Here is a 25,339-nt window from a genome sequence, read left to right as displayed (position 1 = left end):
GTGTCTGGGAGTGTGTGGGGAAATAAAGCTGTAATTCAGCAGAGGAGCTCACCTGTTTATTTATTTATTTATTTATTTATTTATTTATTTTTAATAGGTACGGATACAAAAACATTTTCTAGAAGCAACAAACATCCCATCTGTTTGACTGTTAAGAGAACAGCAGCTTCCATGGGCTCTGTCTGCAGAGGAGAGGGTGCTGCTTGAAGGCTGAGACCTGTAACACCTTCCCTTTTCCTTGGCTTTCTTCCCTTGTTCATTTTCCATGCAACTGGAGCAGATAGGAGCTCAGGTGCTCCTGTAGCCTGGCTGTCTCCTTGCTGGGCCTTTCAACTCAAAAAATGTCCAGACCCTGGGTAATAGCTAGAAGCCCCATCTTTCAGGGCTGTATTTTCCCATGCATTTTTCAAAACAGCAAGTTACTCTGCTGTAATTTCATGATGCAGAGCCTGCTAGTCAAAAAGACATGTAAAGAAATGTGCATTAAAAGTGGCTGGGTGTGGGGTGGAAGTGAGCAATTTTTCATAGGCGAAAGGCAAGCATTACCTGCTTGATGTGCAATTCACTGCAGTGCAGAGGGCCAGAAAGAAACTTACACATCATGTCAGCCCTGCTTTAAAGGTCATTTGTTGTGGAAATGGTCCTTGTGCTGGTACTCTGAGCAGGGATGAATATTAGTCTTGGTGCAGACCATTGGTTGCAGGACACCCAGCTTAGAAAAATTAAACATTGTTTTTTTATTAGCCTCCTCTGTGCAATTCTTTTCACTGCCCCATAAGAATTATTTGTATAGTCTTATTTTAAGTGAGAGAAATTTAATTCTCCCTGTCTCTACCTCCCTCCCTCCTCAATTGCATTTCTTCAGAGTTTGCCAACATTAAAAAAGGGAAAAAGCCTTAGAAAGCCTCCTCGGGACTCTCTCTGACTGTATCTTCTCCTTGCTGGCTGAAGGGCACAGGACATGGAAGATTTTGTCCCAATATCATCTGGTGTCTGGATGCGGCCTTAAGATTAAGAAAATCATTCTACTTCTGATGTACGATTGAAACTCCTCTTAAGTGCTTTGTTGCATCTTGTTTTCCTGGATGCTGTCCATCCATTCCATTTGTCATTTTCCTTACTCAGCCAGCAGTGCTCACCTATCAGGGTATTCAGCCAAAATAGCCCCTTTAATGAAGAATTTTAGCAATGGATGTTACGATGACTCAACAGAAAAGTATATCGTGCAGGTAGAAGATTGCCCTTCTAAGAAGGCAATCTTCTACCTGTTCATATATACAGTATGTTCCCATACATGCACTGCTCTCATGGTGGTCTTGCTGATTTTTCTGGTTCTTTTTTGATGTGGATGCATCTTGCTGCTGGTGGTTGGGTTGGGGTAAAAAAGATCCAGGTGACACATGGCAAAGACTGCATGAGACAGAAAAAAACCACCACTGTATTTCAGTGACAACAAAGTTAAGTGAAGCACTCATTTGCTCTGTTAGACCTGGAAATATATTTTTGTCTCACCCAGCACTATTTCTCTTGGAAAACCAATGCTTTACAAAAGATTTTCAATGGACAGGGTGAGAGGGAGTACTCTGCAGTTTTTTAATGCTTGAAATCCATTCCTGAGTACTTTCATCCCAAATTAAAGGTCACCTACTGGTTTGAGAACAACTGTTAATGAAGAGCTTAATTATCCAGATGACAGCTGTAAAATCCTGTTCCTGTGCATGAATATTTTAAAGCAACAAGGCCCAGATTTTCAAATATGTGTCTGCAGCTAAGTACTTAGACTAAAAACTCCTTCTGAAGAAAAGTGTTTACATGCAATTCATGTTTGCAATTCACAGTGGAGATTACACATGCCAATATTAAGAATGCAAACATGTGAGGAGGTTTGTATGTGGTTACCTGACCATTTGAACTGGATGTACCTTCCTTTTCTGCTCTTTCTTTCAGGGAGGAGGAGGGATGGTTAAATTATTCCTTAAGGATAAATCATTTTGCATTATTAACTCTTCTTAACAACAAAGCTGCATAAATTAAATGTAAGATTATCTGCTGTGTTCTCAGTGGAATGATTAGGAAGGAATCTACAGGAAAGAAATGCAGTCAGATGATCTGAAGGCTTGCTAAATGGGATGCAAAGCCTCATCTTGCATTCCTAACAAGCTCAAATGTAGACCTGCCTTCTAATGAGCAAACCCTGCTTGGTGTATCTGTGCAACCCCCAGAGCAATGCTGTAAAGAAAATGGCTCCTGGTTCATTTTCTCTACTGAGTTAGATTTTTGCTTTTATTGATGCTTTTGACCAGCAGCTCCCATTAACTTTACCTGTGGTGGCAATGTTCATGATGTGACCTTTAGTCCATCATGCCAGTGGCCCCATTTCTCACTTCCCATCACAACACCAGCAATGTGCTGCTTTGGGAGGTCAGGTATTGGTTCCCCTCAAAATACATGCCTGAAGGAGCGATGCCTCTATCAGGCAGATCAAGAAAAAGTTTATGGTGTCCCCAAAGGCAGAAAATTCACTTCCAGCACAATCTCTTATGTCACTCTGATGATGGCACTATAAGAGGAAAGAAAGCCATATCTCTTTAACTGGACATTTTTTGGGTCTTGGTGGAAACTGAAATACAAGGGCCGTGTAAGGGTGTGAGGCACCAGTAGCAGGGTGTCTAGGATGTTTCAGATTCGGGGAGTAATCAAGCAATCACTCACAGGAAATGTAAATCAAGTAAAAATGGGAAGAAAAAAAACAACAGCAGGAAAAAAAAAAGTTGAAAAGAAAGAAAAAGTTTGCAGCTAGATAAGTCATCACAATCAATTGATTCTTTAAGGCCTTTTCTCCAAACTACACATATTCATGAATTATTGCTCTCACCCACATCCAGTGAGAGAAGAAACAGTCCTCTGGTGTTGTTTTTCCCTGGAATGTTCTCACCAAGCTCAAACTGTGCCTGCTTGGATCTTATGCCTTGTGCTCAGCCCTTTCAAACTAGTTAAATATTAGTCTGGTGCTCATGACGAGCTCCTGGCGCTCAGCTTATGCTCTGGGCTGTCTCTAACAAGTCATTGTCCTTGCGTTTGTTCAGCACTTTTACATTCCTTTGTTCTCTTTATCTCTGTGAGTCTGCAGTGTCACTGGCGGTTCATGGGAATGGGGGAGATCACCAGGCCTGTCATGGTGGGCCTTTGGTCTCCTTACACAGCACAGTGACTCAAGCTGTGACATACCCTGGAGTTCTGCACCGTCTTGAAACCTTTCCTTGCTTGTGCAGCACCTGTCAAACGGTAGGGAGGAAAACCAGAAGTCATTACAGTATTGTCAGCTGTCAGATGGTCTTTGGAGCGGGCTGGCAATGGGCTCCTGGATAGAAAAAGATTGTCTTTTCCTGTGAGACAGAGCTTAGCAAAGACTCAGTTTCCATGGTGCACCTCATGACAGCCGAGGCTTGGAATCTCTGTTTTGAGTCTTCAGATCAGACACACTGCCTGTCAAAAAGAGGGACAGAAGAGTGTCTCATCTAAGAAGAGTCATTTATATATATTAAAAAGGACCAAACTCTGTCAATGATTTGTATCTTACTTCATAAGAAATGTGAATTAATGGAAGGGACTGGTTAAAACAAAGACATATGAGTGTTGCAAAGTTACCTGTTTTAGAAGTTTCAAACATACAGTTTTCTGTATTTTCTTAGCTCTCTGCAAGCCTTTTTTTTTTTTTTTTTTTTTTTTTTTTTTAAATTGTGGAGGCTTTCATCACGGGAGTTTCATTCGCAGGTCACAATGACCCAGTTGTGGAGGCTGCACTGCATAAATGGAACTCCAGATAAGCAGTAACATTAATTGCTTACTTCATCAGCATATCTCTGACTTGTTCTCAAGGCATTTTGTTTGTTTTTATTAAAACAGATTTCAGAAAGGAAAATGTAAAATAGTTTAAAGATTACACAAATAAAACACATTGTTCAGTGCTGAGAAAATCCACACCAAACATGAGCTGGCTTTTTTGACATTACAAGCATGAATAAAATGTATCTTGCATTTTTTCTTATTTTTTCTTTCTCCAGTGTAAAAATGACTACCTTGAAAACAGCTATAAAAGGACCAATGTCCCACAAAAGGAATGGTACAGGCCCTACAACACCCTTCCCTTCCCTTCCCTTCCCTTCCCTTCCCTTCCCTTCCCTTCCCTTCCCTTCCCTTCCCTTCCCTTCCCTTCCCTTCCCTTCCCTTCCCTTCCCTTCCCTTCCCTTCCCTTCCCTTCCCTTCCCTTCCCTTCCCTTCCCTTCCCTTCCCTTCCCTTCCCTTCCCTTCCCTTCCCTTCCCTTCCCTTCCCTTCCCTTCCCTTCCCTTCCCTTCCCTTCCCTTCCCTTCCCTTCCCTTCCCTTCCCTTCCCTCCTCCTCCTTCTAGGCTTTGCCTTTTGACCCAATACTACATGACCAAACACAAAAAGCTCCTTATGCTCAGTCAGGGTGAGTTGTGCTTGATCCTGAGGGCAGTAATACTGATCACAATAAGCTATTTGTTGAGTGAAGTTCACAAGCACCAGGGACTGTGCCCCGTGGAAATAAGAGCTTGTTGTTTAAATGTTGTGTGAAACAGTCACAGGGAAATCCAGAATGACTACCTTTCAAGGTTTTTGAGGTCTCATTCTGTTGTCTTTGAAAATGGTCAGGCAAACATGTGACACACTGCATAAATTTGTCCTATTTATCAACAAAAATGGTCTAGCATTTGCCAAAGAATACCCCTAATTTTTGACCAAGAATAGATTCAGGAGCTTTTTTCTGAATGCAACTACACTGTGTATGACATAAAGTGTTTGTGAATAAATGATTCCTCTGAGTACTCAGAAGGGCTTCCCAGAGATGGACAGTCTTTGTGGTTTAGCTCTTCCATTCTTCCTTCTCCTGGATCTTGGAGGAAGTGTTACTCATGTCAAGTAACAAAAATTCCAACTCTCTCTCCCCCATCCCCCCATCTTTGTTTTCCCCTGTTTTATGCTAATTTTATGCTAATACCTCCTTTCTCAGCTAGGACTCAATCATCTCCTGTAGTTATTCACATCAGGTTCAGGTGCTGACATGTAAAGCTGATGACAGGAGAAATTATGAATGGAAACATGAAAAACAGCTGCTGAAATGTTAGGAGTTGTAAACAGGAAATATTCAAAACTCATCATATTAACCCGTGAAGACTCCAAAGACTTTTAATATCATGGGGAAAAAAAGTGAATTGTCTGTGAGGTGGAAATGAAGTTCAGACTCCTGCCCTCATGTTTTTTGATTATTTCTTTGCTTTTTTATGTCTCCATATCTTCACATAGATGCATAGTCACCAGGAGAAAACACAACCCAACTCTAAATACTCAATGCATTTCGGAATGATTAACCTGTAAACCATTTCATTTTTAAGCCTTGCAAAAAGATTGCATTCAGATTCAGATGTTATTCAAAACATCTGTAAAATCCGGAAATCTTGATTTTTTTTTTCCCCTCTTGTTTCAACATATGCAGCTTATGCCTTTCACATCTTTCAGTCAGGAGCCTCATCTTATAAGCTGCACATGAACCATTATTTATAAGGGAAGGAGAAAGAGTACGTCCAGGATATCATAAAAGCTTTTGTTCAAATATTCATAAGCCAAAAGGATGCATCTGGAGACAATGACCCTGACATAGCCCAAGGAATCATATCAGAACAACCCACATAGCCAAGGGGTCCAAATAACCAAGGGGTCCAACCCCAGAAAAGCTATTTCAACACAACTTTGTGAAATCAACTTGAGGAAGCATCCTCCTTGTTATGAAGGATTTCTTCTGCTTTTGTTCCTCTCTTTCTTGTCTTGGAAACATAACCAACAAATCAAACTAATCTCCTTGATATTAATTCACGTGAAATCTGTTTCTTTGAGCCTACCAGTCTAGATCAACACAATCCTACCCAATGTGATACTTTTTTGCAGATTAAAATATGTACACACAGTGTGGGACAGCTAACATTAACCTAGTTGGAGATGCATCAGCCCAACTGCTATGGTAAACACAAATGGAAGCAACAGAAGATATTTTCATTCCTGGTAAGTTTGTACTGAAGGAGGGCTTAAAACTGTAAAGACTGGACTTCTTTCTCCTGTAACCTTAGGAGATATGATGATTAATGAAAAGAGATAATTATCGGTCATTGTTACAACATGCTTCACAGACAAAAAAATAATTCTACATATTTTTTTCTTTTGACTACATATAACCATTATTTAATTGTCAGTAAGCAGGTAACATCTTCCTAGAATGAAGGCAATCTCTGCCTGTATAGTATGAGATACCCGTTTATAAGCTCATTTATTTCTGAAGACAATTCTACAAGGACACTCTGACATATACTGCCGTTTTGTTCTTTGTCCTTCAAGAACTAATGAAGATCATGTGTCATCTCTGAAGACTGTTCATTGAACAAAAAAGCAAAGAGGAAATAAAAATGTTTTCCCATCAAAATAAGTTTCCATGTTATGTTGTAGTCATTATTCAAATTCACAGTTGAAAGTGATTATCACACTGCCTCAGACACAAATTCATGCAGGCATTTCAGTTCAAGTGATTTAGAGGAACCAGTGAATAAATAGTCCCATCACTGTTTTTTGATGCGGGAGGATAATGACCATTTCTTGTGTGGAAATTATGAGCAGATGAGGAAGTGTCTGTTCTGTAAATCTGGGCTTGCATTTCACAGCAACCAAACTTGCTCAACAGAATGAAGAAATCCCTGCGGAAAGTCTTTGTGAAAATGGCATAGAGGAAAGGGTTGGCACAGGAATTGATGGGGTAAAACAAAACCAGGAGGATCTTGGATTTGGACACTGTGATGAGAGGAACCTTGAGTGAGGCTGATATTGCAAAAAATGATATTGGCGCCATGCAGAGGAAGTCTGTGAAGATCAATATAGCCATGCGCTTGGCAATCTTGGTGTCACTATTTGAAGAGATGACGTTAGGGTTTCTTACAGTAAAGTAGATGCAGATGTAGCAGGCACATATGATCACAAAGGCGAGTACATTCAACACTAAAAGAAATATAACATAAGCCTGAGAAAATGGTGTCTCAATGTCCATGGGTAAACATATGCTGACCTTCATGTAGCTGCTGACACCAAATATGGGAAGAAGTGCCACCGTGAAAGCAAACATCCAGCCAAAAATCATTATAATCACAGCGTGCCGAAATCGAACCTTGCGGTCCAGTTGCATGGCATAGGTGATAGTATGCCACCTTTCCAGAGTTATCACAGTCAATGTGTAGACTGAGAGTTCACTTGCAAACACTGTAAAAAATCCTGCAGCATTGCATCCAGCCCCTGTTTGCCAGTCTATGGCATAGTTGTAATACTGGCTTTTAGTCTGTATATCTACAGATGCAATAAACAACAGATAGATACCTATGCAGAGGTCTGCGAATGCGAGATTGCACATTAGAAAACGAGGTACAGTGAGTTTGTATTGACTGCTTATTAAAATAATGAGAACAACAATGTTCCCAGTGATAGCTAAAATGCTGATAAACCATATCAGGACTCTCAGAATGTTGTAACCCATGATATCTTCACATGGATTGAAAGCATCAGGTTTAGGTGAGCAAGCCACGTTAACTACTTCATTGCATAAACCATAGTCAAATTCATTCTCTGAAGGGTCAAAACCAATGGCATAGTTGGAAATATAATCTTCAGCTGCAGATCGTCTATGTATCTTATTGCCAGGTTGCTCATCAAGGTCTTGCTTAGCCTGAGATATGCTACATATTGGATGTAATTCAGTGCTGAAATTGTAGAAAGAGAAGAGTTAGAAACTGAGGCACATAGCACGAGGCATACAACAAACATTGAATCATGAAGTTTACATTAACAAATCAGTTTTTGGGTTAGCTGATTGTATCGATTTCCCTGGAGCTTGAAATTAATAGGCAGAGTAGTGCCTATTTATCTAATATTACGTGAAAATGTAGATAGATTTAAAACATAAAACATATGGGAAAGGAAAGCCTGATGTTTGACTTACTAACGATCATGATGATGTTATCCACCTGGACAGAAACATTCAGTAAGAAGCTTCCACTATTTCAACTGAATTTCCCACGTAACCTGACAATTATAAGTGATTCTGCATGGGGGAAACACATAATGATGAATTCCTACATATGACTGGACTTTGAAGAATGAGACAATTCAGTTGTGCAGATAAGGAGTCTGTATAATCAGAATTACTCCACTGTTCATTACTATTACTCTTAAATTTCCTTTTTCCCAAAGTTTTTGTCAGTCAGTGTGTCATATTCATTATCAAAAGTCCTTCATGGCACAGAACAGCTCCAGTCTGTGCAATTCATTTAAAGAAGTATATCTATCATATTGGTCACTGTCTATTAAAGTAAATAAATAACATAAGTGAGATCATACAAGGTTTCCAGATAGTCTCTGAAAGAGAGTCCATCACAGATACAAACACTAGACACGTTAGAATATTTTGCTTAAAAAATGTTTTTTGAGGAAAGTGAAGTGAAGTGAACAAGTAAAACCAAACCAAAACAAACCAAGCCAAGCCAAACTAAATCAACATTTCTGTAGAAACAATTGTTGCTTTTGTTTCTGTCAGAAAGTCTTTCAAAATGTGTTGGGAATTTTTAGTAGGAAAAAAAGTCAATAAAGGAAAAGAGTCTCAAGGAAAAAATTACTTTGAAGGTAAAACTTTTTTTTTTTTTTTAATATAATTATTTTTATTTTTATTTTAACAGTATGTATTTAGCTTTGTTTCCTAGAGGATTAACCTCAAGCCCATCTTCTCCATGTACAGACCAACTGAAGAAACAAGTGTTTTGGCTAAGAAGCTCAGCTCCATCAAATTAACAAATATCAAGGTCTGTTAGCAAGAAATAAAGGGTCAACTTTGAATAAGTTTCTCCTAGACCTCCTTTAAAGTTTGCTGCCCCAGAAACTTGCATCCATTACATTGCATAAAGATGGACCCAGACTTAATTTGAGTTAGCAAGTAAAACCATTGACAGTGTGTTGCAAAACAAACACAGTTCATCTCTGCCTATTTTCATCTATCATTTAGACAGCAAATTAGGTGTCTATGTTCCAGGACAGGACCACAGGTTACCTTCCACCCTGATTTGCAGTACACTTGAGAGGACAGCTTCCTAGGCAAGGTAGGTCGAAATGGTTAAACAACTTGTAGCAGATTAAAAGCGAAGATTCTTATTTTTTTTGTAACCCAATTTTACCCTTTGACTTTGTGCACTCACTACATCTTCCAAAAATCAAGTTGAAAAGGAAGAAAGAAAAACTAATGAAGGCCCAGCACCAGAAGGTGAGGAACATTTCCTATGAGGTTTCGAGCATCCTCTGCTATTATCAATATTTTTTATCTTGCCTGTCAACTGAGGCAGAAAGCCGATTTTCTGTGAGGTCAAATATGCACTATGGAGGTCACAATAGCAATAACAAGGCATTACATTTCGCTCCCCTGTGTTCTGCCTGCGTAAGGATGAGTGAGGGGCCAAGCATATTGATCAATATATCAACAGTTCTCTAGCTGAGAGGGAGTGTATGCTTCCAAGGAGCAATAATGGATGAGAAAGTCCCCCAGCTTTCAGTGTAACATGCACTTGAGAACACTGAAAACTACTGCAATTAGTAGTTCTTTGTAAATGAACTGAAGAAAACTGGTTTCATCCAATTGCTTCCCAGCTATGAGTTAAAAAAAAAAGGTTTTCCTAAATTATGGAGGCACTACCTAGAGTTAAATCCATCTAACAGATAAGACAGCTATGTAAGGCCAATGAAATATTTCTAATTATTATTATTTATTCATTCCTGAATTATTTAACACCCAGAGCTCCCAAACAAAATCAGACTCCCACGGAGTTAGCCACTATGTTTGTTCTGAGGATAGGTAGTGAGGAGTCTCCCGGCTGCTTCCTTGCACTGTAAGCAGAGTGACGGGCAGTAGCAAACTCCCAAGGGAAAGAAAAGCCATCATCTGGTACTGACTGTCCTGAGATATTTGTCCCTTGTACTCTCAGAACAATAATTTAAAACATTTTTGGCAAGAGATTGGGCCTTGCTTTCTTTTGAGAAGGCAAGCATCATAATAATTCATTTATTCAGACTATTTTCAACACTCTGCTGCTGTTTAACATGGTTTTGCTCAAGTAAACACTCTGAATAATAAACCAGGGAAAGGACAACTTAAAAAGCAACATTAAAATTGGCAAAGCACTCTGACAAGTATAACTACCCTTGTGCACGTAGTTATTTCATGCACTCCATCTGGATCTGGTGACAACAGGATCTCATGTGCTGAGAAACGTAATTAGCAGAATAAATAGTCCAGACCTGAGTTCTGTGTTAGGCCCTATCTTGAACATCCTTACCAAAAAATGACATCAACTGAGTAGGGAGCAACTGGTATTACGTTCTCATGAAACAAGGCCCAAACACAACTCTATGTGCCATGTTCTTTAAAAAATAGGTTTTCAAGTGATAGCTTCTCCAAAAAATAATGATCATGTGTAAGGACAGTAATAATGATGCAGATATTTAAACAGAAGGTGATCTTTATACCAAGGAAAGCCTGTGGGATTATATAATGGTCTATGTCAAGTTGAGGGTTTTAACATCCAGCTTCTACCCTATCTGAGCTTGAAAGATATTATTTTCCAGTCACAGGAGAATGGGAGAGTTCAACACACTACACTGGACTTGTCCTAAAAAGCAGGTTAGCTCCTGTTAGGCCACCATCACAATATTCCAGTGTAATAAATCTTCAGATCAATATTTATTGTAAAATCCTTCTTAGAATAGGGAAGAAAATAATCAAAACTGCCAACATTTTAATTTGTGTCTCAGTCTGGCAGGTCTGTGATTGATGGGACATCCTCCAAAATGTAGAAGGCACTGCCTCTATAACAGGTTTAACATTTCCATTAGCACAACAGAGCTGGTGTAAATGTGTTTAGGAGAGGTGATCACTATCGGTGATTTATTTTGTCTAAGGTTCTTGAGTGCTGGAGAAATATCAAAGATAGGAAATCTTTGATTTGGGGCAAATGGGGCAGCCAGAAAGGGGCCACACACCCCTGACTTAATTCCTTCTGAGATTTCCCACATGAGCATCAAATGCTTCAGTGATCCTTAGAAATGCACTTACAGTGTAATGAGGCATCCTTCTTATACTTCCTGGACTACCTGGAAATATTTTGAGATCTAAACTGTTACAGAGGAATGTGTGGCTCCTGTGAAGATGCACAGCAAATCAGGTAACATCACTGTTCCCACCAGAGTAAGAAATGTCTGCTGCACTAAACCAAATGCAGCTCTTGCCAAAGGAATACTAGATGTTGTGTGAGCAAACATTGCAGACTATTAATAGCTCTTCAAAATCCTGAGCAGTTTTGAATGCACACACATCTTGTCAAGAAAACTGCTTTGAAATGCAAGTGGATGTAGCTGCTGCAGATGTGACTAACCTCTGCTGAAGTGCATGGGAATACCTATCATATTCAGACTCACAGCACAGAACTAACTTGCACACATATTCTCTCTTTAAACTGGAGAGAGGATATTGGTCTCCCACCAATTTCAGTACACGACACGACTCTATGAATTAAATGAACATTTTTAATTGCATTTAAATGCAGTTAACAGGAAAAAAAAAAAGATCTAAATAATTCTGTATTTACGTCTGGTATTTTTAAAAGATAATTCTGGCAACCATTAAAACCATAGATAAATGCATTCAATTTTGTTCTGTTGATCAGGGAGATACAGTTTAGATGTATATGTTTATTCACATAATCATATATCAGAGCATATACAGATCTCACGTCTGAATTTTTATATTCTTTACCCAGAAGTGATGCATTTCTTTTACAGGACAATGAATGCTATATTCCTAATGATTCCTGTCCTAGTCTAGTTGGCTGAAAACTTAACTAATATTTAAATGTGGGAAACCAGGAATTGGTTGTTTTAACAGTGAAATAAAACTATCTTGAATGTACTGTATACAGAAAATGGTTTATCTAAATGTATTTAACACAGGAGTTCATAATGATAGACAGAGATAGACACAGTTTGTTTCTTGCTCCCTTGTCCTTCTAGATTTCAATGTGTTGCTCCTCTTCTACACCTACTCTATAATAAACAAAAGCCTTCTTGCCTTGTCAGCTACAATTAAGTGGAATATTCTTTGAATTAAATTACTAGAATAAAGTGAAATGGAAAAAAAGTCTCTAACTAAAGAATAGCTATTCTTTCAAAAGTGTTTTTAGCTTTTAAAATCAGAAATTAACATCCTTTTCAATATTTTAAGTATAGCTACTGTAGAAAAAAACAAAAAGGTTTTTAATGCACCTTAAAAATTCAGTTTTACTAACTCTACAAAAAAATTATCTTAAGTCATTTTCTTCTGCTGTTTGAAGGACTCTTCATTCATTTAAAATAGATTGGCCAACTCACTGGCCATCTGCACTTGTCTTTTGAGTGCTGCTCAGTGCATTGACATGTCTTTGCAAAATTACACTCACCCGGGTTTTGGGAAGGGCTGTCAGTATCCTCCTTGGTTTCTTACTTGCCAGGGTAGAGGTGCCCCAAAGTGGAGCTGTACTATGGGGGAAGTGAGTGCTGTGGGCTTCAATTCCCCTGGGTAATTGTGGCACAAAAGTTATTCAGAGGGAGGGGATGCTGAGAGCTTACTAAAAGCTCATTGCCATCTCCTCCTGTTGCCTTCCTTCATCAGTAACTCTTAACCTGATTTTAAAAAGCCCTGTTGCCTACTTTCCAGTGTGGATTCTAGGATTTGGGTCTTGATTTGGCTCAGGCAGCCCAAAAGTCAAGTACCTTCAAAAATATGTATGATAAAGTGACATGAAAAATCCCTTTGCTGATTTATCTTTTTAGAACTAAACATGCTTCCTTTGAACTCATTGGAAATACCACTCTGCCACCACACTGGAAGGACTGGAACCATTTCTAATTAGCAGGCAACCAAGCACTGTGCCTGAGTAAGCCTGTAGAAAATATGTGAAAATATCACCTGCTGATAACCACTTGCAGCAAAAAGTTTAGAATTTTGGATCAGAAACTGGCAATGAGGGATGGATTCTGCCAGGTACTTTCCTTACCACTATAGTGTCCAATATCAAACTTGCACTTTTCCAATCTAGTTTTTCAACACACGTATAGGTGATATGTACTAGCTATCAGCATAGCAGGACCAGGCATCTTTCATTGCCAGGTGACAATACACTACTAAAAGTAAAATAAACGGCTATTATAAGTATCTAAATGAAATTTACAAATAGTTTGTACTGTTTATGCATGGTTTTACTTTTCTTTGAAATTTTAGGCATGTTCTGAAGACAATGTCTTGAATTATAACAATGATCCATAATGTTTTTTTTTTTTTTTTTTTTTTTTTTTTTTTTTTTTTGTTTTTTTCTGCCATGGCAATTTCCAAGTTTTTGAGGACTTCCAGTAAAAGAAGAATTTCAAACAATAACGTGTTCCCACAGGAACCAATCATTCAGGTTTTCCAGTGGCACAAATTCATGAGGTTCATTAGATCACATGTAACATTTAAGGTTTATCTGAGCAGCTGAAAATACTCAATGTGAGTCACTTCATACCTGAAGTCTCAGTGCATCTTGATGATGGCAAATTAAAACAAGTACTGAAAATTAGTTTGGGAGTCTAAAAAGACCTCCCTGACCCAGTGAATTTGAGTTTAAGGGGATTGCTCTAGCTCAACCATTTCAGAAATTATGTCCAAAAATCATGTGTATGTAGATGTGACAGATGAATTATCTGTGGCAGAGGTGATTCTCCCACTATATTTAGCATTGGTGAGGCCTCACCTTGAATATAGTGTGCAGTTCTGGGATCCACAATATAAAAAGGATGTTAAGATACTTGAAAGCATCCAGAGGAGGACAATACCAGTAAAAGGGCTGGAAGGCACGTCCTATGAGTAGAGGCTGAGGACTCTTGTATTGTCTAGTCTGGAGAAATGGAGGCTAAGAGGTGACATCTCTCTACTACTTCCTGTGGAGGGGAAATAGAGGGGGAGGTGCTGGTCTCTTTTCCCTGGTAACCAATGATAGGACACATGGGAATGGTACAAAGCTGCACCAGAGGAGGTTCAACTGGATATTAGGAAACACATCTTTACTGTGAGGGAGCTCAAACACCAGTGAGACAGTTGATGCCCTGTGCCTGTCAGTGCTCAAGAGGCATTTGGACAACACCCTCATTAATATGCTTTAACTTTTGGTTAGCCCTGAAGTGGTCAGGTGGTTTGACTTAATGATTTCGTAAGTCCCTTCCAACTGAACTGTTCTGTTTTGTTCTCTTCTGTTCTATTTGGTTCCAACATCAGTGTGGCTTCCTGAGGTTAAGAGGTTAACCCCACTCCGTAGTTCTGTCACCCATGTGAATTGGTGGCAAGGTATTTACCAGCTTCTCTGGAAACACAAATATCCTTCCAGTTACCTCCTGAAAAGTTATCATCATGTTTCTTGTCGGATATCTTCAGTGTGGCTCCAGGCTGATCCAGGACAGCAGGTCCCAGTGAGAGATGACCCTATGACGAATGTGGTCTAGAGTCTTAGCTGGAGATAATAGTGATGCTAGTACAACTATCAAAATTTATTACCAACCTGGAATGGAGAGGCAGTACACTGTGTAACATGAATAAACATGTATGTATTATATGTTTATTTATATCCAGATTTTGAAGAAGTTTGTTTAATTCACTATCAATGTCTGAGAAGCATCAAAAAGAGAAACAAATGAAGTCACTTACTTTTGTCTTTTCCAGTTTGTAAATGCACAGCAATGGCTAGGATAGGTGAAATTTGCCTCAATCAATGATCTAAATTTGCTTAAATCAGGAAGTTTTTTTAAATTATATGTAGACCTTGCTCTTAGCTTCTTAATGAGTTCTAATCCGTGACCTGGCAGGAAACTGATTTTTGTCCTGGAAATATCCCTTTAAAAAAACATATGAAAATTATGATAAAAAGCAAATTTACTTCAGCTCTACAGTAGATACGTGTTTTAGATTGTCCTAGTCAGTATCAGAGTACCGATTAAAAAGAGATCAGCTGGAAATTTGTGCTGAAAACAGGTTCAGGTGATAAATTAAGAGTTTCTCAATGAAACATTAAATAATATTCATTGCAAACAACAATCAAGTGAAGTTAGTCTGATTTGAGAAAAAAGAAAAAGATCCCACAACCCTCTGGGTAAAGATTAGCAGTGACATAAACTATTAGATCCATATGATTCTAGGTTTAGTAAATACCAAAAGAAACACACTATTCATCCAAGAATGCTGTTACAGGTGGAATAAGTAAGTAAGTAAGTAAATAAATAAATAAAAAGGTTGATGAAATAGATTGATGAACTCACAAGAGAATTTTGTGATGTTCCTCATGAACATCACATCATGCAAAGCCTACCATGGAAAAGGCAATAAACACAAAGAGAGAATCTCACGGGAGGTTACAGATGTGAGGAGATGTTGAGGATACCAGATTTTGTACTAATTAAGAAGGAAAAGAGACTAAAGAGAGACAGAAGTGATGTAGTTCAAACTTTGAAGAACAAAAATATTGAAATATTTCCAGAGGTTTAAAAACCAAAGAATACAGACTGAAGCAAAGGAGTAAGATTACAGGAGGTTAGGAGAGGTGCATTTATGTGGAAGGCAATTATTGTGTGGGATGGGCTATCAAAGGCAGCAACAGAAGCAGCAGCTACAAACATATCACAGAGAGTAACAGCGAGGCTTTCAGGGGGAAAAACATTATGCAAACACTAATTCATGACTTGCGCTACACAGGTAGGGAAAGGGAAGAAGGACTAGTGGTGCTCCATCTCCACAGAACCTGTCTCCATGGCTCCAGGGTGGTAACAGCTGGGGCAAAACATCCACATATTTCCTTGGCTAGGAACAGACGGTGTCCCTCAGCTTGTGACAGCAGAAGTGCATACTTCTTTCTCTTAGATCAACAGTGAAATGGACTACATAAAAACCACCCTGTCCTCCCTTAGCTCCCATGCTCTTATGGCATGAGAGTAATGCAGAATGCAGTGTTTGCTGAGGCTGCTCTTTTTTATTCTCTCACAAAAGAAAAAAATTCCCCCTAACAAGGGAATAGAACTGACAATATTTGCCATTTTCTCCATGCCTCCCCTCCCAAGGTAAATTAATCTATAACAGTACGATATCAGGACAACATATTATTTTATCTCTATTACATAACAGGCACAAATTGCTTTTATTACCATATTAATGCATTAGAGTGGTGCTACTTGAAGGGGAGACAAAGTTTTGGCAGTGTACAATGAAGTTCAGATCCTCTCTATGTACAACATGCACATTTGCACCTCTTTTCCTCTCTGAAAACCAGAATTAATACCAGAAAATGTCTCTGTTTTGACTCTGTCTGTAGGGTAGGGTGGTCACATCTAAGAAATTTATATTCATCTAATAAAGCAGTTACTGGGTGTGGGTAAAGAGGATCTTTGTGTCGATACTGTGCCCATAGCTGGAGGGTTTGGATCCAGGCTCTGAAAGAATATCCCACCTTCAGTTAACACCTTCAGAAGGCAGTCTGTGCCTGCCCCACTGGTATGCCTGTTTTCATATTGGGGTATTAACACCTGTAGCTTGCTGTCAGCTTCAGTTGCCAACTGGACAGTGAATTGTGGAACCAAAGGAATGAAGATGGACCACATGCTGCTGCCCTGACCTAGGGTCATAACTTCTGTGAACAAGGACAAGATGGGCTGGTGGAAGCAGAAATACTTCTGCAGGTCAGGCTGAGAGAAGCCAAGGTTTGGTCCTGAGGTTCTTTTAGGACTGATCTGTGTCTCACAGGAGCAGCTGAAGAGAAATTTTAGGCTTTTGATTTCTGACTTAGACACCTAAAGTAGTAATTGGGTTGCAGTGAACAATCTCAGTTGTTTCATTGACTGACTATTGTCCTTAGTTCACTGCCTAATGAAAACTGTCACCTAGAGAACATGTTCATTATTCACCAAAAGCAGCTTTCTATTTAAATCCACAGACAGTATCACTCATGGCATCAATAAGAGCCTACAGAACTTCACAAGGGTTCATAATTCTGAACAAGAATCAAAAATGTTTTCCTAGTCTCATTAGCCAGAAATCTTCAGTACCTCCGAACTGTTATTATACTGCATAGAAGTAACAAGCAAATAAGAATAGGAATATCACCTTGATATTCCAGCAGCTAAAATATTACTGGGTCTCTGGCCATATCTAAACAATTTCATAAATATTCAATATTTTCCCATGAAAATTCTTCTTCTTTTAAAAAGTTTTTTTTTTTTTTTTTTTTTTTTTTTTTTTTCTGTTCATTATTGTCCATAAACCAAAGTGAGCTGAGGAAAGTGCTTTGTAAACTACTGCAGGGCTTGCTGGGATGCCTGTTAGGGATAGTTATTGATACACCATCAGCAGACTATCCCCCCCCCCCCCCCCAAACAGAAACACAGATGTTGTGTATGTAGTTTGGTTGCTTTATCCATTGAATCATCATCGAGCAGAAGCAGAACTCAGCGCAGAGTTTCTTTGGGATGTTTTCCTAGTTACAGGAATGGTAAATTAAATAAGCAAGATGAACTAGAAGATAAAATAGCAGAAGAAATCAAACCAGAAAGCATCAGTGACAGGAATACGTCGTATTATTAATGCTTGGCTGCTAGTCATCAGCTTTGACAGCAGCCGGTGCAGGAACAGTGAAATGAATCTGACTTTTCTTACAAACACTTCCCTTTTCCTCTGGGAATCAGTTACTGGGGTTGGCCAAAATACTGACCAGCTGATAGTCCCGTTTAGGTCTGAAAGGAACATAGCAAGAGAGCAAGAACAGACATCAGAGAGGAGTGATCAGTGAGACCAATTTTCTCAGCAGTTGTATCTAAACTACTCTCTGGCTGTGCTTCAGGGATTCAGCTGTCTAGCTGGGGATCTACTGGAGCTCTCCCATGGCCAACATATGTGTGTTTTCTGTCAAAAACAAATTGCAAGGACAGGACAGACCACAGACATACCTTGCCCTGTTTCTGAGGCAGGACACAGCCAGAGAACTCAGCCCAGAATGGACCATCATTAAGCAGCTGAATTATATTTATAGAGATGGGGAATCTGTGAGGCTTCCTACAGCTTCCTTTAATTTGCTGGTACTCCCAATATGATCTTAATGCTTGTGGAATGAAGAGTTGTGTAGGGTCTCCAGTAAAAGCTCATGTAGGCTGCTACAGCTATGGGAGCACCAGGAAAAGACTAAACGAGACAATGTGGATGAAAAGTGAAGCTACAAAATTTCAAGTTAGCAATGAAGTGTATTTCTGTATAGAAAGAATGTGTATATGTGTGGGATTAATTAGGCATTTGATTTACTTGCTTACTGTCAGTACTGAAATTCTGTAACTCAAAACTTGATGTCTTTCCAAAAGGCATTGATTGCTGAAACTGTGCAGCCAAGTATGAAGCAGACAAGGTGCTAAGGCTTGTGCTTTCTGACATTACTATTTGTGTTTGTCTATCTTTCACGCTGTTTCAATATTCTGAAATATAAAATAGGAGTTGTTATTAATTGACTGTAGAGCACTGGCTCAGGAAGAACAAGAGTTAAAACATCCTGACATTCAGTCTAATAAAACATTGCAATTTGCAACACAAATTTTATTTCAACAGCATTGTTTTTCCCAGCAAAGATATTATTATGGGTCAATCATTTCCACAAAGCACATTCGAGGTGTAAGCTATAGTGACAGATGTAGCTTTCTTGATCTCAGTCAGGATAAAAAGGTAATTTCCCATCCATAGAACAGTGGATATACAAGTAATGGAATAGAAAACTTCTTGCACAAATAACTTAGTGTTAGAAATTGAACTATCAAATGAGTCTGAACTACAGACAAATCTATTTGATAAACCTTGTGAATCAGCTACGACTTGCAAAGAAAATGCTTTTACTCTTTGCTACAGGAAACAATGCTTTTCCAAAGAAACATCAATGATGTTATTGCTGAAAAGATGCTGAAAAGATACTTCACTGCTAGTCTTTTCCAAAGGAGAAAGTCACTGAAGGAGTGATGGTAACAGGGAAGAATGCGGTAACCCATAGGTTAGCTCTTTCTATCATTGGTGTAGCATAGGTGTGTCATAACAACATGTAAAAAGCCCTTCAGGAGTGCTCTTATCTGAACTCAAAGTTAACTGGTCATTTTCTCCTCTCATTTTTTTAGATTTCTAACCACTTTAATCTCTGTGTAAAATCTTCCAGCAGCTCCCAATACCTGCTTTCACCTTTTCTGGGTGACTCCTAGCTTTCTCTGGACATCCAGAAAAAATGGGAAGAAAGAAAAGAGCCTATGAATTTGTGACACAAAAAAAGACATCATTGTCTTTGCTGCAAGTGTTATGTTCTGTGGCTGGTGCTCACAAGAAGTTGTGCACACTCACAGGTGTTTTACAACTTGTCAAAGTGTAGCATGAGGTGCTGATGACTGATAGATGTGAGCATCTTATTGTTGAACTCTATTGCTGAGATCTTGCTTTCCAGCCTACCACCCAGCAAAGAGATCCTGCTGTAACTGTGTGATATATATGTGTAATATATATATGCGTGTATATATATATATATCCCTATATATATATATATAGGGATCCCTGTCCCTGCAGGGTAGGGATTTTATCTTTAGGACTAAGCTTTAGAGATGCAGGGCAGATCTTCACTGGTTTTAAATAGTTCAAGGGGGAGCAATTCAGATTTAAGCACTGAGAACTAACTCAGCTAATCCACCGTTATGGTGATTCACTGTGTGGTGAATCTGGATATAAATCCCTGGATGCAAATACTTCAAAAACCCCGAGGAAAGAGTGAAAACATGGATCTAGACTGACTTGGCTTCCAGTTTTTTATATTCAGAACTACACCTCCAATTTTGAATTGCAGGAGTTGTGAGATGTTGAAATCCAGGCTTGTATTCATATGTTCTTCTTTGACCTTTTCTGGGGGCTTAATGATGAGAACAAACAAACAAACAAACAAACAAACAAAAAAAACAAACAAAAGTCAAATCTGAATATTACTTACAAAACAACAGGCCCGTTGGCTCCTTGGAAGACCTCATTTGGTAATTTTTCTAAGTTTTGATTGTCACTTAGGTTTCTGAAAAACACAATATTGATGCTAAAACAATCTGAAATAAATAAAAAAAAATATCTTGCAGAAATAGCTACCTTCTAATAATTTATTTTCAGAATAGTAAACAACAGAAATAGTTACAGCTCATCCAGGTAGGTTCCATTAAATGCATGATTCTCAATTTCCTGAATCCCATTTTTATTTAGCCATCTGCAACAGAGAAATAAAAAATGTTCTTATACATGTTCACAATTTATATGTATGTAATTAAAATCAGTGAAAAGGATCTCAAACAAGTAAAATTTTTAAATAAATGCGTAAATTATGATATTTCTATGAATCCCAGCTGATAAGCTCCCAATAGTTACAGGAAGGATTTAGATACAGGTATGAACAGGGAAGATCAGCATTACCATAAGAGATGACAGCTACAGTAAGTTTCTGAAACATAAGTAGTACTGATTAAGACACTGGTGCTGCTCTGCTGCCCTGGAAAGCCTCCAGTGAATTTAACAAAGCTGGTCCAGGTTAATCCCAGAATGGGTGAGACCAGAACCTTTCTGGTGCTGTTGGTGCCATCTACAAGATGCTTTTTTTCAAGATGCTTTTGAAATAGCTTAACCTTTGCCTATAATTACAAAAAAAAAAAAAAAAAAATCAAACCAAAACAAAAAACAACCAAACAAATAACAAAACACAAAACCAAAAACAAATCAAAACAAACTAACAAAAAACAAACAAACAAACCAAAACCCAAACCAAAACAACAACAACAACAACAAAAAAAAACAAGACCCAGGAAGTAAAAAAGGATGAGGCTAGTAACAAACTGCCTGGTTCTTCCTGCACCTGCTGTCTCTTCAAATTATATTGCCTTCCTGCTCCCCATCTCCCCAGGATCCTTCTCCTGAGAGAAGACACAGGTAGTGAACTGGAGGGGCTTTCTGCCAAGTTTTTACTGAAGTGCATTAAGTAATTAATGTTTAATGTCTTTCCATCTCTTCCCTTCACGGTTCTGAAAATTTACACTTGAGTTAGTTATATTTATCATCTTTACAGTGCAATCTTTCATCTTGTTGCTTTGTAACTCATGCTCTTTCCAACAGGGCATGACAAGCTTGATAGGTGGCAAAACTGGCATGATTTAATAAAACTATCAGCAAACATGGATGTAGGGTTTCTAATTCACACTGAAAACTGAGCATGCAAGTGACCCACTTATCTGAGGTCTGAGGTGGTGAGCTCAGGTCATCATGAAAATCAGTTATGGGTCTGGTTGAAAGGATTACTCTTTTGACCATGGAAGGCAGATGTGCATAATTCCAGTGTCTGTCAGGTCAGATCAAGAAAACTGTCACTGTCCCCTTCGCTTGCATACACTATTAGACATGACTGAGCAGGCACACAGGAGAGACATGTCCCTGCTTATAGCATTTAAAACATTTATTACATTACATTGGTCTTACCCATTCATAGCTGCCAAGCTGATATAGATGCATTTAATCACTGGATTAGCTCTTACTGTTTTCTCTCACTGAATATTATGCTAATACAATGAGATACTAAGGACATAAAATCTGAATTACTGTTGCCATGCAGTGTGGACTCCTGTCACCTGGTAAATTGCATTCAAGCAGTAAAAAGAGAAAACAAAATTTTAACTAAATCCCAAGGTTTCATTGTAGTTCTTTCTGCATTGTTACCTGGGCAAGCTTCTATTGAGACAAATTCTCTCCTCACTTCAACCAGCATCCTTACTGACTCCCCTGAATAAACTGGAAGTCTTATGATAGCAACAAGTGACAATAGAGGCACAGATCCAGAGCTTGGACATATGGACTTTTACTCACAAGTCCCTGGCTAGATCAGTATATTTAAAACCCACTTAAAATTCACCTGCTCTGTATTGACCCCTGCATAGAGTAAGCTTAGATGTAATCCAAATTACTGGCTTGAACATGCTGGGAGCCTGCTACAGTAAACCTAGTAAAACTGGCTCTCCCCACACTGTGGAGGTTCATTGGGTCCTGGGTGTTTGGAATGCTTGAGTGGTATAGGGATGTCAAATCCCACTAAAATCCGGCATGTATATCTCACCCCATAGTAGTATTATGGAAATAAATAAGGTATGTGTTATGTAGTAGTCTGACAAAAACAAGTCTTATGTAGTTAGCAAATACTTTTATCAGAGGAGAAAAATAAGTACATTTGGTGTATTGTTACTTGAATATGTTTGAGTTAACTGAATGCATATCTCAGCTGTGTGTGTGTGTGTTTGTGTCTGTCTGTTTAAAAACTTCAGGGAACTTGACATACAGATTGTGGACAACTGATAGGGAAAAAGGAGAAGTAACAGTCAAGTGACTTTTTACTGTCCTCTCTTCAAGTATTGGTGGCCTGACTGTGTCCCACCAAAATCAATGCGAACCAAATCAATCAGTTCTTGCTTGCCTGTTTTGGTATGAGAGGTAAATGGCACACACACTGGGAAATTTTTCCACTCTGGCTAGGCAAAATTAAGGCAGCTTGTTATTAAGCACACAATGCATTTTGATATACTAACAGAAAGGATCAAAGAAGCTAAGTAGTTTATTAAAAAACATGACCGTTCAAATCAAACAAAAAGTCATCTAACCACACAGCATGAAACTGCATAGTGAACTGGCCTGTATCAATGCATTAACTCTGTATACAAATATACCATATTTCCAAAACACCTACATATATTTTGCCTGAGTAACAAACTTCTTTGAATGATGTGTCTGACTGTAAATATTTATGTCACACCATCCTTTTGAACACAATTTGTACCACATGAGTTGTTGTTGTAGGTGGAATACATTTAACCTTGGCACCAGTAATTATGAAATTCATTCTACACTGTGGTTCTAAAATTAGGGCCAGAATTAGAATACAACAAAAACCACAAAAGCATTCATTTTTCATGACAGTAAAGCAGAATACAGAGATTTTGGAGGTAGAGGAGAAGTCTAAAACTTATAATTGAATTTGGAAGCTGATAGAAAAGAGACCATCCTCTCAACCCATTTCTGAAGAAGGAACAAGCTAGAAAGAAGAAGAATGGGTTTGTTATGTCTTACTCACAGAATCACACTTTCAGAACTCAGGCCCATGAATGAATTTCTTTCAATTGTACGTATATTGATATTGTCTTGAATATCTCTGAAAAATAAAATACAATATAAACTACACCTTTTTGCATGTCTGTAAGCCTCTCAATATGCAAAGATATTTCAAACATGGTATTTTTTCTTATATTCAGTCTGAGGAACTGTTTTATGCAAAGGCTGATGACTTGAGTTTTTAAGAGAGCAAACCTTTCTGACAGAAAAAGGTAAAGGCAAAGCATTTCTATATTCTTGTTCTCCACATCCCCATACCTGCCTCCCAGAATGGTTTAAGCCATTAGAATGCATAGAACCTTGGTCTCATAACCCTAATGTGGATGGAATAGTTCCTCCAGAAAATACACTATTCAGAAAATGCAAGTTGAGTGGTTGGGAGGCCACCACTTCTCTGAGCCTCCCAAACAGAAGATGGAAAAGCTATTAGCCTTTTTGGCCTGATTCAGCAGGGTACCTAAATGAATATAGTTCCATGAATAGTTTCCCTCCTAATGTCAATGTGTTTGATTATAAGCTTTTGTATGTGCTTAAGAACTTCAGACATGGGACCCCTGTCAGTTCAGTTTGTTGAAGTGACAAGTATGCATTTCAGTCTTTCAGCAGTTTTGACTGATGCACAAAAAGAACGGCAGATATACATTCTGTTGCTTGCTCAAAATAGACCTCAAAGAAGTTAAACAGTATTACTCATAATTTAGACTGGGGATATGGTTGTTTTCATGCTGTTTCTGTTGGAAAGCATGGAACAAAATGAATTATCTGCAAAGCTTGAAGTTAAAAGCCATTCCAAAATTATCTTGCACTGACAGTTATTTAACCACAACTGTGTTACCATTCACAACACTGCATTAGCTGACACTTCCACACTTCCGCACGTTGAGATCAGCAGAGGTAGGAATAGGGAGGGAGTGCAGCAGCCATAGAAGCAAAAGTTTCCTACTGCTATGGGGAAACAATGAGGCCCTTATAAACCTCAATAACCCATCAAGATCTATCTTTGAGATTTAAATATTGGCACAACTGATGCCAGCAAGATTCTTCTTATTGACCTCAGTGGGGTTTGAACTAAGGTCTTCTTCAGGTCTTAAGCAATGTCAAGGCCTAGTTATTCTTACAGAAAGTAAGGAATTTCACCTGAAGAAAATATCTCTTTCTCAGCAGAACATGGTAATTCAAGTCTAGTTAAGACTGATGATAAAGGTTTTTTGGAGGAAGTTTCTGTAGCTCCACACCTATTGTATTTGCTTGATGGTTTCAAGGAGCCCTGAAGGGCAGTTCTCAAAATTACAAGTGTATTACAGAAGTGTATTTTGTATATTATATGGGTATACAATATTCAAGTGTCTCCCTGTATGCTTTCTATGCATTTTTATTTATATTGATGGCTCTTACTAAGACAATTGCATGATTCATGTTTCTGCAGATTTTAATCTTCTAATCAGGGACTTGAAGATTCAAAACTTGTCCTATGCACCAGTAATATATCTTGTTCAAAAGAAGAGAATAAATATTTGCCCATTTCTCAGGTTTTCTGCATTCAGTTATACTCAGAACTGATGGGAAAATTTATGTCAAGATATTTTTCCATCAAAAACCTCGAATTTTGATATATACATTTTTTTTCCAGAAAAAAAAGTGTGTTGGCACTGGAAATTTTCTTAGAAAAATATAATTTATTCCCTGGACAGTTTTATTACCAGTGAAAAAAAATGAGCATGGTAGAGTTATTTTTCCTTGTTTTTTGTTTTCTTTGTTGTGGCCATCTGTCTACTGAAAATGGCACCAAGATCAGCAACTCCTTCTATGCAGGCTAGAGAATTGTCACCAGATGCCAACAAATTTCCACTTCCACCAGCCTGGCTTGAATTTCAACCACTGAAACAGAACTCAGGGGACTACTAGTCCCCTGAGACATCTGGCTGTGCATTTATAATGTAGTTAATGGAAGAGTAGT

At 38.5% G+C, this 25,339-nt stretch overlaps 1 protein-coding gene across 1 annotated transcript in view; it reads right to left on the bottom strand.

The window, feature by feature from the left end:
• Window positions 1–6,582: 6,582 nt before the first annotated feature.
• Window positions 6,583–25,339, bottom strand: part of FSHR (follicle stimulating hormone receptor) — a gene marked incomplete at both ends in the record, with an annotated part of 82,686 nt that continues 63,929 nt past the window's right edge. The window contains 5 exons of the mRNA XM_084283500.1: window positions 6,583–7,810; window positions 14,857–15,042; window positions 20,189–20,263; window positions 20,381–20,449; window positions 23,345–23,422. Coding sequence (XP_084139626.1) covers window positions 6,583–7,810; window positions 14,857–15,042; window positions 20,189–20,263; window positions 20,381–20,449; window positions 23,345–23,422 — 1,636 coding nt within the window. The remainder of the gene's footprint in view (window positions 7,811–14,856; window positions 15,043–20,188; window positions 20,264–20,380; window positions 20,450–23,344; window positions 23,423–25,339) is intronic.

The sequence above is a fragment of the Netta rufina genome, assembly GCF_964035555.1.
Source record: "Netta rufina genome assembly, chromosome: 3".
NCBI classification, from domain to species: Eukaryota; Metazoa; Chordata; class Aves; order Anseriformes; family Anatidae; genus Netta; species Netta rufina.
Note: the sequence above shows the minus strand (reverse complement) of the source record. Positions and strands in the feature narration are given on the sequence as shown.